General features: G+C 41.2%; 1 protein-coding gene across 3 annotated transcripts in view; it reads left to right on the top strand.

The window, feature by feature from the left end:
- galnt9 (polypeptide N-acetylgalactosaminyltransferase 9) overlaps positions 1 to 15,656 on the top strand; it is a 55,427-nt gene extending 39,771 nt beyond the window's left edge. For 2 of the 3 annotated variants that reach the window (XM_037483013.2, XM_037483014.2), the window contains 5 exons: positions 6,174 to 6,359; positions 7,955 to 8,092; positions 9,915 to 10,010; positions 14,404 to 14,571; positions 14,700 to 15,656. In XM_037483013.2, the coding sequence (XP_037338910.1) occupies positions 6,174 to 6,359; positions 7,955 to 8,092; positions 9,915 to 10,010; positions 14,404 to 14,571; positions 14,700 to 14,846 (735 nt within the window). In that variant the 3' untranslated portion in view covers positions 14,847 to 15,656. Of the gene's footprint in view, positions 1 to 3,633; positions 3,744 to 6,173; positions 6,360 to 7,954; positions 8,093 to 9,914; positions 10,011 to 14,403; positions 14,572 to 14,699 lie in introns of those variants that run through there. The other variant, XM_037483015.2, reaches the window with a different exon arrangement.
- Positions 15,657 to 16,219: the final 563 nt, after the last annotated feature.

The following is a 16,219-nucleotide window of genomic DNA, read 5'->3' as shown; positions in this document are numbered from 1 at the left end:
GAGTTGAGAAAAAAATGGCGTTCAAAGACGTGCTGGGCCGTGGGGAGTGGCTCGTACCCAGCTTCTCAACGGATGAGGGAGCGTTCCGTTCCCACTGCTTTGAAACATCAGTCATCATTATGCAAGACTTGAGAGGAAGGGAATGGGAGAGGCATGGCAAGGATTCTGTCCAGTGTGAAATATTAACTAACTGGGGGGAAAACTTCCACAGCAAGTCAACAATATGTGTGGAATAGCATTACGAACAAACACGGGGTGCCTCAGTGTTCTCTGGCGAAGGGAAACACAACTGAAAAGAATAACTGAACATCAAATAGATTACATATCCTCTTTTTCCTCAAACTGCCATGAGACTATGATTCCATGATATCTACTTAATTCATGGATTTAAGGGCGACTGAAGATGAAGCTTCATATTTAACAAATCAATGAAAATCAAATGAGTTAAGTTCTGAAAATGTGGAGTTAACTGTTCGTTAAAAGCAGGTTATTGGCTATTAAAGCCTCATTTTGGCTGCAACATATCATTGGATGTTTTGTTTTGGCATCACTGCTCTAATAAAAACCCACCATACACAAACCGTACAGCATCACAGCATCAGACAGCAGACCGACAGCACTTGAAAGCAGAAATGTTGTAGCATGAAGTTGCTAAAAAGGTGAATAATTCACTCTGCAGCGAGTGGAGAGCAAACCAGAGCTGGAAGTAGAGTGAACACTTGCTTTGTTTTTATGCAGTGGATAGAAAAGTCTCTTGAAGTGAATGCTAATTTTGCTCCATGTTTGTTAGATGTCGAGGCAACCGTTTGCAAACCGATCACCAAATTGACTTTTAAGACAACAAATATGTCAGTGCTGTGTGTACAGCTTGTCTCGCTGTCCCAATGTGACCAACAAAGGGGTAAATGTTGGTTACATGTTTGAATATCTTTGGTGGAAAGCTTCTAGACCCCTCATGCAGCATCACATATTCAGCTTGTGAACAGACATTTTGATGCATTTTTGTTGTGTGAGTTTACCAAAGATAAAGCATACATATTGTAGGATTATGTTAGTGTACGACAACATAAGATAAAACGTATTCATTCAAAGGTAGTTTTTATCTGATGTTGTTCATATTGGTGATCTAATGACTTTCAATATTAATCCTAATGTGTCGCAGTCCTTCTGGTTTTCTTGCCATCTAGTCGTGCCTTGAATTGACACCTTGAATTTGAGATGATTGGTATTAAGTGGTTTTTAGGATGCCAGCTTGGATGTGTGCTCAAGTACCAGGACTGTCGGATTAATGCATGTGCACAATCAATTTTGAATGCAGCAGTCACGCTGCAGGAAGACCGTCCTTTGTGATTCTGAAATTTCATTTCGTTCATAACGGCCCGGTTGAGTATTCAAAACATGATTCAGAATAGATATTGAGATTTTTCACTGACAGTAACCTCATTAAAGTTTTTGAATAGACAGAAACGGAGCCAATGTAGTTTAAAGTGTGGACAATCACAAGATACCTCACCAGCCGTAAAGAATAAATGAAGCTGCTTGAAACTAAATGTTTTATAATAAAAATTCCCTGTGTCCTGCCAACAGGGATTTAATAACAGTATTAATTATCTGCTGCTCCATGTGGAGAGAAACCAAATTAATCATTTTTATGTTTTAAGAAAAAACATTGTACTTAGGAGCGGAATCGCATCGAGTTAATTTCAAACCTTACATTTAGAAATATGTTCTTTTGTTAATTTATGAAAAGAAGAATAAGTAAAGTTCTCGTTCGGTGTCTTGTTCAGGGGTTGATTTACAGAGCAGCGCGGCAGAAAGTGCCGTCTCCATCCAGAGTGTAGTAAAACACCCCCAGCTAAGGTCTCTCTCCGCTTTGTTCAAAATTAGAAACACAGTACAGTAATTTCCCTCCCAGCCTGTCAAATATGTCAGCTGTCGGTCTAGATGAGTGGTTTTATCAAGTCTGCACGACCTAGTCACTCCGTTTCATCATCTCAATCTGGGTTCTTAGCTGCACAGTTACCCCGTCTCCTCTGCCTCTTTTCGCCTTTGATCACTCACTCAGAAAAGGCCTTCATATATTGATGAGCCTGGTGTACTGAGTTATGTTTTATTATGTAGCATTTTGAAGGTGATTGGGCAGGTTGAAGGTTAATTCAATCCCTGACAAATGACACACTGATGGTGGCCCATTGTTGCTCGTTTTGAGTACGATCCAATCTACGTTATCTCATCTTGGACCATGATGGAGTAAATGCTGTTGCTGGAGCTTTTTTTTTTTTTCACCCACATGTGGACATTGTTTTTGTTATGGCAAATATCTGAAATCCAAATCATGACCGAATGCTCATTATAAGCGTGTGCTGCCTTTTCCCAGTTTGTTGATTGCATTGTGTAATTGTGCTGATGGAAACCTGTTAACTGTTGTTAATAGCTTTTATGCTTTAAATGCCTGAGGGTTTTTTTGTAGCCCTCTGGAGCTTATGGCGCAAATGGTCCAGCTGTAATTACTAACTGCATGTACAGAGACAATTCAATTGCAATACCCTACATCAAACATCTCAGTGTTAAGTGCTTCCTCTTAATGTTGCAAGCTGAAATGTTAGGGTCAGTGTCAAATGAACTGCAGTGCTGAGGTTGTGTGTGTGTGTGTGTGTGTTTTCCTGATGCTTTGAAGCCCTGTTATGATGATACAGGGTGTCGGATAGAGTCATGACAGTCCTGCAAGGAAAACTCAATCTGATGTCTTGTTTTTTCCCTCCAAATCATCTGATCTTTTATTCTCTCATATGAAAAACATCACATCAGCACTGATGATCCTCAAAGGCAGAGTTGACTCCCTGCAGATGTCTTGTAACAGGTTGTTTACTCTTGAATAAAGGAAAGAATGCACTATCCATCTTCCCAACCCAGATTCAGATTCTCTTCTCAACCTGTATTCTGAATACAGGTCAAAGGTGGCAGCGGAGACAAATTTGGATCAGTTTAGTTGCATAATAAGTTTAGTTGGATCACATAAGATTATATCAGCTGTCTAAAGAGGCAGTGCTGAAGGTCTGCAGTCAACTGCTTTTAAGAGAATATAATTCTTTCCCTGGTTATTGTGAAAACACTGCTCCTTACGCCCAATGACAGAAGCCTAATGTGGGGCATATAAACTAAAGCTTGTTTTACATGCCTAGTTAACTATTCGGTTTGTGACCTTCAGGAAATGGTGGTGGAGAAAATATTGATCTTCAATTTGCTTTTAGTGGCGGGCAAACTGCGAGCTGCAGTTACACATATACACATATTTTCAATTATCCACAGAAAGACTGCATTACACAGAGCTTACTATGACACAAAAGGTGCTGTGGTGAATCTCCAAGGACTAAAGGCTTACCATTTAATCGGGGGTGCACTTCCACCCACATAAATGCATCAACCATAAAGGCTATTGTGGAAAGGCAGCACTTGCCATGGGCAGGAGCAAAGCAGGTGAAGCCTACTCCAAAGTACAAATGGATTTTTTTTTTTTTTTAGGCCAGGGTCACTGTGGATGGTTGGGCAGTCGAGATGAGGGCTCAGCCAATCAATGGAGGTGTTTAAGATCAGGTCATCCCAGTGGACTCGACTAGTTCTACAGCCGAGGGAATTAAGTGCTTCAGGGTACAAAATAGAAGAGGGTGGATGCCTTTATTAGCATTTAATTAAAAGCAAGCTTTCATAAAACCCTTAAGCATTACAGAGGAATGTCTTTTATGGTAAGTGGTAATTGGGTAAATGTTTTGATTGTGTCTCACGAATGCAGCACATTTCAGACACGTTGCCTGCTCACTAGATATTTTTCTGGAGACCTGGTTGGGCTTTGTGCTGCCTTATGGTCAGCAAGGTTCAATACTGCAGTAACGCATGTAAGATATCTCGGGACTACTTGGGATTTCTAATAATTGTGGCCGTTGTCTGTTATCTTAATCTAGTGCAAATCTGCCATGCCACTTTATGGTGAAATTAACAGATTGTGTAGTTAGCCGGGACATTTAATTAATTACTAATGGGGTTCACAATTGGGTAATTACAAACAGGTAACTTCTTGATATCTCATTAAAGAACATTCCCTGGATGACTTTTTTTGGCATAGACATGAGAGAGGTTCATTTTGAGTCAGACCCACAAACACGGTCCTGCTGCCAAAAGAAATCTCACTGGAGCGCAAAATATATATTTAGATAGATATGCTATTCTTTTGCTTGGGAAATTTGCAAGAAATATTCATGCAGCTGTTCGAGGAACACATTTAGCTGTTTTTCTTTTTTAGTTGATGTTTTTGACAAAGAACCTTTTGTTGATTTTGCAAACTATGTGAAAACAGTTTGAATAAATCACTCCACATGATAATTGTGCCCTAGAACAGAACAAGCTGTACTTACCTGCATGGCATTGAATTATTATGGTCAACTCAAAACAGCGGACTTGATGGCAGAACTTGTTTTGCAACAGTAGTCTCCTTTCACATCATCGTCTCATTTTGGGTTCAGAGAGATGTTAATGGGTCAGAACATCTGTTTAGGCATTGTTGTGATCATTAAGGTTCTGCGGGTGGTGGCGTCGCTGTGGTTTGTCCGGCTACGAGGACATTACCTTATGCTGTGACGTTCTGATGGCGCTGCACTAGGCTGGAACTGCTGGGCCACCTTCCCACAGCATGGCATAGATTTGCATACTGTATGTTGTTGGAAGGGTGTTCTTTTGAAAGGAGCTTTTAAAATTCAGAAGTTGTGCGGCAACCTCAGAAATGACTATTTTACCACCATGAAACTGACACTATTTTATTACCTTTACGTTGGACAACTGTCACAACATCCCTAACTGTGCAGTCAATCAATACATTTTGCTGTGATAGATGCGGTTTTAAGATGTGCACCTCCTGGCTTCATGTATGACAGTCGCTATGCCACATGCACAGCACTCATTCCAGGGTTTTGTGCTTGCCATGGGACGCTCTCTGTGGGCTCATTAGCTTGCAGAGCCATTTATCACCCACTCCATTACTCCCGTCAGCAGACAATAATGGACAGTAACATATAGATTCAGTGTTAAGCACATGTGTGTTATTTTAGAGAAAGACTCGTGAGCTAAAATGAATAGTTGGTTGTTGTACAATAGCACTCTGCTCCCATCTATAATGAGCTGGAAAATGTCGCATCAGTGTGCCGTGCGTCCATGCATACATCCTATATGTTAATCAGGTGGCTGCATTACAAAGAAGATGACAGCAAATCCATCTATTAACATGACGCAACCGACGCATTACTGAAGGGGCATATTTGACCTTTCGTCCCTGTAATTTTTCCCTCCTTTTAACTACCGGGTTTCACTTTCATCACCGTGATGATGAATGGTCAAAATGCCAAGCTTATTCATTGCATCTAAAGCAAGAATCTGATGCTGTATAACACAAATGGGAGAGCGGAATTGTGCTATAACGAAGTCAAAAGTTTGGATTTCTCTGGAATCTTTAGTTGAACAGCCCTATATTGTTTGCATTGTTGTGTTTTCGGACACCCTTTCCATTTATAATAATTAGATTGTTCTTACTGAGTAACTTGATAAGATCTTGAAATGTGATGTTTTAAAAAGGTCACAAACATCCATCACTGTTTACAGACCAAGCTCTGGGATCAATACTGACCTTCAGCACTTCACTAGTTTTATCTACACACACCCTGTGTAAGCCTTTACCTACTTTTAGTCTGACTTATGTTGCTTAAATTCTTATCTTGTTTATAATTTACCTGGTTTGAGTAACTTTGTTGTAGCATTGCTGCTGTGCTCCTATGACTTCACCTTGTAGGTACCATGTTTTCATGACCAATAGCAAAAACTTTAACCATAAGACCAAGACTGTAATGCACCAGAATTGTTTGTTTGTTTCTAACAACATCGTAACATTCGGATTGAGGAAAGTAGATTTTTGGTTAAAAAGTTTGGGCCTAATCAAAGTCATTATTCCTGAGTGCCAGACTTCTTTTGATCTGATGTAAGCAAAATGTGTTTCATTTCCTCTGCTCCCAGATTGTTGAAATAAAAGCATCCTCCGTTTCTACAGTTTTAATGTGTACCTGAAAAGCAAAGCTCCCTATACACCTCCACATTTAACCCAAACATCGACTCTCTTTCCTGCTGCGGTCTAGGTGTGGCAGTGTGGAGGAAGTATGGAAGTCCTTCCATGTGCCAGAGTGGCTCACATCGAGCGTACCAAGAAGCCCTACAACAATGACATAGATTACTACGCTAAGCGCAACGCCCTGAGGGCCGCTGAAGTGTGGATGGATGAATACAAATCCCACGTCTACATGGCCTGGAACATCCCCATGAACGTAAGGGTTTTTTTTCTCCTTTTAATATCACTCCCTCCCTCAAACCCTGAGCCCTTTTTCTTTTTTTCGCTTGGTCATTCAGACATGCAGTTGGGCTCTCCGGAGACACTAGTCAATAGAAATTCAAAACTCCGATTTCATCCCATTTGACCTTCATGCCGGCAGCAGAGCGAGGAAGCAGCGGAGTCGCACTCCAAAACGCAGCACCAAGTGAATGAGCTGAGGCTCATCAGTCTATCTTCAGACACATCAGTTTAGTGTAATTGCTTTCAAGGGTCTTTGAGATGGGCTACAAAATAGTAAACAGCTACTTTTATTAATAAAGTGTTTAATTTAGAATCCTAATTGCCTCTTCATCCGTGCATGAGATGATTGTCTGAGAAGGACGTGTCTGAAAGCCCATTAGCATAGAGGTCTGAAATGCTGTGGATGCCTGCAATCTGACACAAACATGTTTACATGAGAACTCACAAAGTGTAGGCACGAAGTACCAGCTGGGGAAATTGTGTTACCATGGAGTGCAGCTTCAAGAACATGTTGGGGGGTTACTGTGTGTGTGTGTGTGTGTGTGTGTGTGTGTGTGTGGCGGGGGGGCTTTGACGAACTAGCCAATTTAGGCCACAGCCCTTCTCCAGTGTAATTACAAACACAGTGGCATGGCGCATTATTACCTGAGCTGTCCTGTGGCGCAGAGTTATTTTGTGTACAGTACAAAGAACCAATGCCACAAATATTCCATCCACCCCCCCCTCTTCCTCCCAACCCTCCCATACGCACAATCCCCAGATTTGTGTTATTGTCTGAGGTACCTGCTGGGAGCTGAATTACTTTGGCAGGGAAAGGTTTTTATTATTCTCTTCAGCGGCAAAAACCACCGAAAACAATAACCTTCCACTAGAACATTTGTTAGCGTCACTTTATTGTACAAAATAAATTCCAACTAAAATTCATTATTAACAGATGTTGAAATCAAGTTCAGCAGTTGGCTGTAGATTCCTACAGAGCGGAGAAACTGAGAGGAGGATATGCCTGGAAACAGTGTGTTGTAATTAGACAACAGTGTGCATCGATGTGAATGTGTGCATTTGCATGAATCTTTGTGGAAATGTATAAATGTCTTTGTTCTTTTATGTGAATGTGCAAATCTTCCATTCATATAGAGAATACCTGTTTATTTGCACATCATGCACATTTAAGTCGTGCTCTGTATATCCCCATAGTGCTAGGTGCTTTGTGTCTGTGTGCGCGTGGGTGTGCGCGTGTGTCAGGATCAGGCCGCCGATGCCCAGAAGTGCAGCTGTTAGGCTTCTCCATAATCAACCAGGGAAGCCACCTCTATACGGCGTGCAGGGCCGTGAGGGCTCATAATTAAGCGGCTGATTAGAATTTGCTCAGCATGAAAGAACGATAAAAGTCCCACATGACGGACACATCCATCCGTCTCTTAACTAAAGGCTTGTTGCGTCCTTCTCAGCACCTCCGCGCTCCTGCGGGTTTCAATTTCTCCAGCAGCTCTATTCTCCATTGGTTCTGAAGTAAAGTGCCTGCTGGCTAAGAGCGTTTCTTCCTCTTTGTTTTGCGTCCTTTGTCGACAGAACCCCGGAGTTGATTTCGGGGATGTCTCGGAGCGTTTGGCCTTAAGGAAGAGACTGCAATGTCGGAGTTTTCGCTGGTACCTTGAACACGTCTACCCAGAGATGCGGATCTACAACAACACCATCACATACGGCGAGGTGAGATACCTGCTAACAGGATTGTTTAAAATACCCAGCAGGATTTCTTTGGCTCCATCCTTGTCGTCTATAATTTTATTACATAGCGGGGGTTTAAAGAGGACGCATAAGACAATGATGAATGGATGATAAATACAGAAAATGAGCGGCTGAAAATGTATTAATTATTATCTGTAGTGTGTAAAAAAACAACAACGATGCAAGTAAGTGGTGCTTGAACACAAACTGATATGAGCGGAACAAAAAGAAATTCACTGTAAAGCTCACAGCATACACAATAAAAACTAAAATGGTTAATTCCATATTGTAGAAGGTCAAGGTATCTAGTTGCTATAAGCAATGCAGCATCACCACACAAGATTAAATGCAATTTCCTCAGAATTAGTTTTAATTAAATACTTTTAGTTTTTTATTCCAACTTGATTTTGATTTTGGGCTTGACTTATCACAGTGGGAAGGAAACAGGATTATGACAGGTTGAAGAAGTGAATACATTCCAGTCAGACCGTTTTTTTTTTCCATATCCATCAACAATGGAAAACATTGGCAAATCAATACGCTCTCCAAATGCAATGTCAGAATGCAGCAAAATACACCTCTAGATTCATCAAAATTGTTTTCCCTGCCGCCTGTTTTGACTGTGGCACCCAGCTAATGGATACCTCAGAGCGGCCGCCACTTAAGTGGCAGTATTTCACATCGGTCGGCAAGCTTTGCGTTGCCACATGGCCGCCGCGGCGGCAGAAGTGAGTCTCATCTGTCACTGAGCATCAGCACAGGCGCATGAGCACGCTGACCAGACCCAATCGAGTGGAACCGTCCCTGACAACAGCACATGGTAAATGTGTCACAACCTGGAAATGAAGCCATACGCATTCATATCACACAGAACCTGAGCTCACGCTTAAATGCGCACCACCATCTGGAAGCCTGGAGGAGCGGGAGAGACGGACAGGGACCGGTCACAGCATGTTAATATCCTGTCACGGCCAGGTCATCACGTTGCGGTGATATAGGATTGTGTGAACACGCTGCAGTGAATCTGATTGACAGGAGGTGAGGAGATGATTCACGGGTAATATACAAATAAATAGGTTGGTTGATTTGCTTTCCTAGTACATTTTGTGGCAAATCTAACCAGCAACCAGTATGCAGGAAGTCGTGTTCAGGTTCAGGGTTTTTTTAAGCAAATCTTTTACATCCCCAACACATTGTTAAACATTGTGGCTCAATGTCAAGATCCATCAGACCTTTTTTTCCACTTTTGTGGATTATGATCAGTAGTCCTTCATGTACCTGGACTGGTCTGAACATTTCATTCAGATACACAATTTAATTTTCTTAATATAAGAAATAAAGAAAAATAGATAAATAAAGAGGTTGCCTGGTCGTACAACACAGCAGCCTTCCTTGATTTATCTTTTGAATTTACCTGAAATGCAGCGCGGTGACAATACCTCTCTTCTGCTTTGGCAAGAATCCTTGATCTACCTCGCTTTTACATAATTTAACATGTTTAAGGAGTGACATAAGCCTCTTAAAGATGATCATGAGTCAATCCCATCAACGGAAGGTTGCATAAGAGAAGCTGAATTTTTTATGAAGTCGCGCAAACTTTCCATCTGTCAGTATTCATCTTTCATCTTATTGTTACAAGTTTTAACTCACAGCAAGAGGAATAAGTACATGTTCCAACACTCTAAACTGTTCCTAAATTCTAATTCTAATCTTACCTACCATGCAAGAGGCTTCTCTGTGTCTTTCCAACTTCAGCCACACACTCTTCTTTTATACTACCTGGACCTTCTGTGTTGTCTTTCAGGTGAGGAACAGCAAAGCCAGCGGCTACTGCCTGGACCAGGGCTCTGAGGACGATGACAAAGCCATCCTCTACCCGTGCCACGGCATGTCCTCGCAGGTCAGACCAGCGTCAGAGATCGTTTGTGTGTCCATGTTTGCGGTTGTCTTCACCAGGCAGCCATATCACTTAATACATTGGAAATACAGTAAATTCTAAATAGAAATGTGCAAGCTACAAAATTGGGAAAAAGCCTTTCAGAGGATTTAATTTAGACGCACACTTTATTAGTATTCTGGTTAAATAGTTTTAAACTATCAAAGATAAATAGCATGATAGTCATACATGGGAAACACATTTCATGTTACCCAATAACATGTGAGCCGGCTATGGTTAAATGCAGTTAAACCGTCAGTGTAGAGAGAATTCCCCAAAATGCAATATCGGAACACACGGTTATTAGCTGACGATTTCTAGGGTTTTCATTTTTTGCTCGAAATTAGCTCGCTACTTGTGAAACAGTCAGCTTGTTGTTCAACTACACCTCCGGTATTGGACTGTATATAACCCCCAGTACTGGCCACTCATAAAATGTATACATTTAAAAAAAGCTCTGTATTGTAATGAATTCAGAATCCTGAACATAGTGTGAAAGATGAAGTGTACTTATTGGCGGCTTTGGGGTCCTAGTAAAAATCTGGCTGCCTTAGCCACCCATTTACTTGCGATTATCCGGGGCTGGGTCGTGATTGCAAGCTTAGCCGGGTATTCCAGATGTGCCTCTCCCCAGTCACTTTGGTCCAGCTCCTCCTGGAGGATCCCAAATCTTAAAAGGCCAGATGAGATCAATAATCCCTGCAGCATTGTGCTGGCTATATGTACAATGTAGTTTGAGGACAGATTATGTCAGTAAAAATAAATGTAAATATATTGGCATGACTAGGAAAGCTATTTAATGAACGTTGCCCTCATGTCCTTTTTATTGTATAAGTCTTCCTTAATCTTCATACAGCAACATGATCTACAACTCTATGTAAAAAAAATCATGCTCCTCCCAAACCACTGAAAATCACAACCACATTAAATTCTTGCACAATTACTGTGTCCTTTACTTTTATGGAATTCATCTTTTCACAATATTAGTATGTATGCTATATGCTTATGGATTTGTCTATTCAATGGTTTCAATGATTCAATTCAAAGAAATCACTTACATCATTTTTAAATAAATTAGATGTTTTCATTTCATAAATTTGAAGTGTTGTCCTGGTCATCTGTATTTTTTTCACCAAGAGTACAATAAGGCATGCGGCTAAGTATAACAAGAAATCAATTCTTCACACTGCCTCAAGATTAGTGAAATTACTTTTGGATTATCTCACTGGCTTAAGGCCACTGTATAATGTCAGCATAAATTTAGAAAACCTGTTGTTTTGACTTCAATAGCATTCAGAGTACGATGCAAGGAATCACCCACAGCTTTATCTAAGCTCCATCAGAAAGCACTGCAGCACTCCAGAGTGGGACTGCAGGTAGATAAATGAATATGCAGGCCGTTGCTGCTGGATAGAGAATGTGTGCTCAGTATGACCTTCGCCTGAATAGATACCAGGACAAATTACACTCTGTGCGTAACACTGTTGTCTCTGAAAATGACTATTCCTGAAGACAAATCATGCTAATTCTATTCATGTATATTCTTACATTTCCCCCCTCTCCAAACTGCTTCTCTTGCTAGTGAGTGACATGTTCATTTTCCCTCATGTGAAGGAGTATTATGAGGAGGCCAGCCGCTCACCAGCCTCTCCTCGTTTCCTCTACAGAGAGCTCTTTGTATCATTAGATTATAGTAATGATCAACATTATTGTGAGCGGGACAGAATTCAATTTGCTAAGATAGAAGGATTTTGCATTGCTTTTTACCCTTGCTCCGTTTGCTTAGGACTAAATATAATTGGCCGGAATAATTTTTCAATCTCAGTGGAAGTTTAAATCATGAATAATGCCTCACCTTTGTCCAATAATGCAATGGGTGAATGAATGGCGGGAGAGCTACGAAGCCCTTTTTGCTGCAGTGCAATAACTAGGAGAGACAGATAATAGAATAGTGAACACACGCTCTCAGCAGGTCACATCATTGGTCTCACGGCCATGGACGAATTACTTAACTGGCCCACAGAGCGAAAAGGCTCAGGGACCCCAAGTGTCAGGCAAATAGCCGACTACAAAGACACACAAAGCATTGCAAAGAGACACAAAATGTTCAAAAGGAGACACAAAAACACTCCACAGAGATGTGTACCGACTACAAAGAAATGCGAAACAAAGGAAAAAACCCGATGATGGGGTGTTTTGAATGTTTGTGTCCTGGGGCCCACTGCGTCATAGTCGCTCCTCGTTCAGAGCTCTCAAACCACTCTGCCAGCTGTACAATGTGAACACACATCTGAAAACAGAGGCCCGACAGGGAAATAAAAACTAAAAAATGGTTGGGGCAATCCTCAGCCCATAACTCACTGTAAATGATCACATTATGCCACATTTGATGTGATAGCAGAGTTTGCGGCATAAATCATTTAAACATCAAAACAGACCGAAAAAAAACATATTATAAAACTTTTAAAGAGGCTGCAACTGGAATAACGATCTCCAATAATCTTGCACTTGCCGTGGACATGAACCCGGAGTGCTGATCAGTCCAATGTGTCTGAAGGTGTGCATTTTGTAGTGAAATCCATGTACTTGGATGAGCATGGTGGTGATGGTGTGGGACAACTTAAAGCTTCCGTTATATATGGGACTCAGATTCCCACGCCTGAAATGAAATATAATATGAAGAGAAAATGCAAGCCAAGCCCTTCTAAAAATGTGTGTGATAGTCTGTGGCATAAACACGCTCCTAACATTGTGGTGGAGCAAGGTACGGGAAAGGTAGATGTGGAGATCACATCCAAAGGCAATCAACAAACACTCTGTCCTGTATTGACATTGTCACAGCGTGAGGCCGTTAATGAGCTAATTAAGAAACTTGAGATTAGATTGACCTTCAGAAAGTGGCTTCAGAACTTTTGCAATGGCACAAAGGTAATGGAGCATCTAATTTTGCTGGATGAGTCACAGGTTAATTGGCTTAGCGGAATCATTTCCTTACATTAATTATTTGTTATGGTCCCATTTAAGATGTATTAGCATATAAACTGCTGCCAGACTGCGCTATAAAAAGGCACCACTAGGGATTCTATGAGGCTTGCCTTCTGCCCACTCATAGTTTACACCATAGATAAATCTGCTTCGAACGTTTACCTGTAACTCTGACCCAACAATACAAGATACCACAAAGAGGGGTTTCATCCAAATGACCTTCAAGCTTTCACCTGGAGAAGAAGGGCACAAATTCAAAGTAATCTCCCATTAGATTGAGAGTTTGAATAATGTTTATGTAATGTCTGACATTCCTTAGTCCAAAGCATAAAATACTTATCAGCATCTTCATAGGCAGTCCAGCTCCAGTGAACTGTGAGTGACCCGCAAATTGCCTCTTCATTATTTTCCTATTTGTTTGAAGTGACTCTTTAGGGCAGAACATTGGATTAAAACCACCTGCATTCTCTCTTCTCACAGGGAGCACCACCCACGCGAGCCCCTCCCTGCAGCTCCAGTTCCTCCATCCATGCTTCTAAATCCCTCCATTCAGACAAAGCTGTATCAGATTTGAACATGCTGGAAAGATACTTCCAACAGGATTTGAAGACAATAGTAGCTTTTGCATAATATTGCATGCAGGATTTAAAAAATAAATGAATATTTTTCAAAGGTTTTTACGGAGTATAGTCCTGATGACCTGATACAAAGCGCCAATTAAAAAAAATCATAGATTTAAAAATAAATAAATTTAAAAGCACATGGCAGCATTTAGAAAGACCTCAGCTTCCTATGTTTGGATTCTATGGCTTTATGTGGCATTATGTCACACTCCATAGAGTTACACTGAGAATAACATTGATACCCTGAGCCTTTGTAGAAGAAGGGGAGGGATGGGGGGGGTGGTGTGTGTGTGATTCAGTCATGTATGCCTGTTCCCCTTGAAGCAGAGCTGCTGTTGTACCCAAGACCTCCCTATCTTCGCCATCTCATTTTTCACTCCCATAAATAATAGATACTATCTCTACTGTATCCTTACGTAACCGATACGTATCACCACACAGCCTTTCATGTGCGGATTAAAACAGCCAGGGATCAAGTCTGGGTTCGGGGGAAGTATCGGGGCAGCTGTCACTGTTGATTCATTGCATTTCTGTACACTGAGATGTTCTACAACACCACATGTAATGTGTCCTGTGTTTTATCTATGGATTTTTCCCAGTCAAAAAATAACTAATAGTTTAATTAACTAATTAATTTAAAGTTTGTTTTTAAGTTTGTCTCTAAAGCCATGTGTTTTTTGTTTAGCTTTGATTGATGCCACTCTAAATGAGTCCAGCAGTGTGACACATTGGTTTTCTCTATGTTGTAGCTCGCCCGCTATGCTACTGAGGGGCTTCTCCAGCTAGGACCCCTGGGGTCGACCACCTTCCTGCCTGACACAAAATGCCTCGTTGATGATGGCAGAGGACGCACTCCCAGACTGAAAAAATGTGACACTGTTTCTAGGGTGTCCCAGAGGCTTTGGGACTTTACGCAGGTAAATGGAATCATTTAAGTCACATCGAAAGTACCTAATATCTGATACCGTAACCATTTAACATGAATTCTAATAATGCGGTGGTTATTGTGCATGTTTGGTCATACTCTCCTATGTTTTTGTTGCAGAATGGCCCAATCATAAGCAGGGACACCGGACGGTGTTTGGAGGTTGAAATGTCCAAGGATGCTAACTTTGGCCTCCGCCTGGTGGTCCAGAGATGCTCCGGTCAGAAGTGGATGATACGAAACTGGATTAAGCATCCCAGGCACTGAAGCAAGAGAACAACCTCTGACCCAGTTTGGACTGTGTTTCGAGTCGCGGTTGGATCTCAAAATGTGGGCAGTTGATGAGACTAATGGAGCTAGCGTGTTCGCTATCGAGACTTCGCAGTACACTCGGCTGCCCTCCGGCCACAGAGCTTTCCAACGTTAAATCTAGCAGAACAATCTGATCAATTCATGTGTTGCACTGAGCTGCGTGTCGTCGGAGACCTTATGGCAAGTTGCATTGTTTGAAATGGCTCACATTTCTGACATTCAGATTCATGTACAGAACTAAGTAACAAAACACCCGAGTGCATACCCTCAATGTGGCTCGACCTCCTAGTAATTATTTTGTTTATATGATAAAACTATCTGGATAAAAAAAAAGCATTTGAGCTTATCAGAAGTTGTGGTTTTCATCAGTTGCCACATCGAAGTGAATATTATGGGCTTTGATTTTGAAAATTGCTTTGGACATATTGTGCTGCGTTGGCAAGACATGTGATTTCAATGGGGCTGCCCATCACCTGGTGGGGAGGCATTTCACCTGCTCTCACACAAACCACTGCAGTTCTCTGTTTCTTTGGACTGTATTGCTCACAGAGGAAAGGTGCAATCATGTGCCTTTTTCCCTTATTTTCTGTTCAACATGACCGGGGAATGCCAGTGGCGGAAGAATGTACAAAAATAATTAGAAAATTCTTAATATATAAAACAATGTATAAAGCAGTCTAATGATAGTAATATATTGTAAAAAGTGAATAATTGATATTCGTCCTCTGATAAAAAATTAGGATAATTAAATAATTTTTATGACGAGTCACCTCTGCTTCTTTGTCTTTGCAAGATTTTACATCACTTCTGTCATCAATTCAGAGAACTAAGAGGAAACCTTCTCTGTCTGCGTGTTACCTATATATATATATATATATATATATATATATGTATACAGACACCTCCTGAAAGCACTGACCACATGTGTTCCATTCACAGGAGGCTGCCTCGTGTGTCCAAATATTTTCTCAGCTTTCCATAAGCTCAGATACACTGAGCATAGGAGGCGATGGAAAGTGAAAAGTCCCTTTTCTACAGGGTTAGCCATGCTTTTAAACCTACCTGTTCCAAAGACCTATCCTAATTTGATTTCCAGCTGGTTTACCCTGTGAGATTGCCTATACTTGCCACAATGTCATGCTTCTTTGCCTCTGATCAGTTCGTAAGTGATACATCATCTGTATGTCCTCTAAGCGAATACCACTTCATCCTCCCTGGTAATATCTCATTCTGATGTCAGACAAGGTTTACAAATACACTGCCAGTACAATTTCTCACGTACCCCATGTGAGGAGGTAACCTGAACCAAAAAAATGAATGTTAGAATG

The sequence above is a fragment of the Pungitius pungitius genome, chromosome 5 (genome assembly GCF_949316345.1).
Source record: "Pungitius pungitius chromosome 5, fPunPun2.1, whole genome shotgun sequence".
Lineage (NCBI taxonomy): Eukaryota > Metazoa > Chordata > Actinopteri > Perciformes > Gasterosteidae > Pungitius > Pungitius pungitius.
This window is presented reverse-complemented; position numbering and strand designations above follow the sequence as displayed.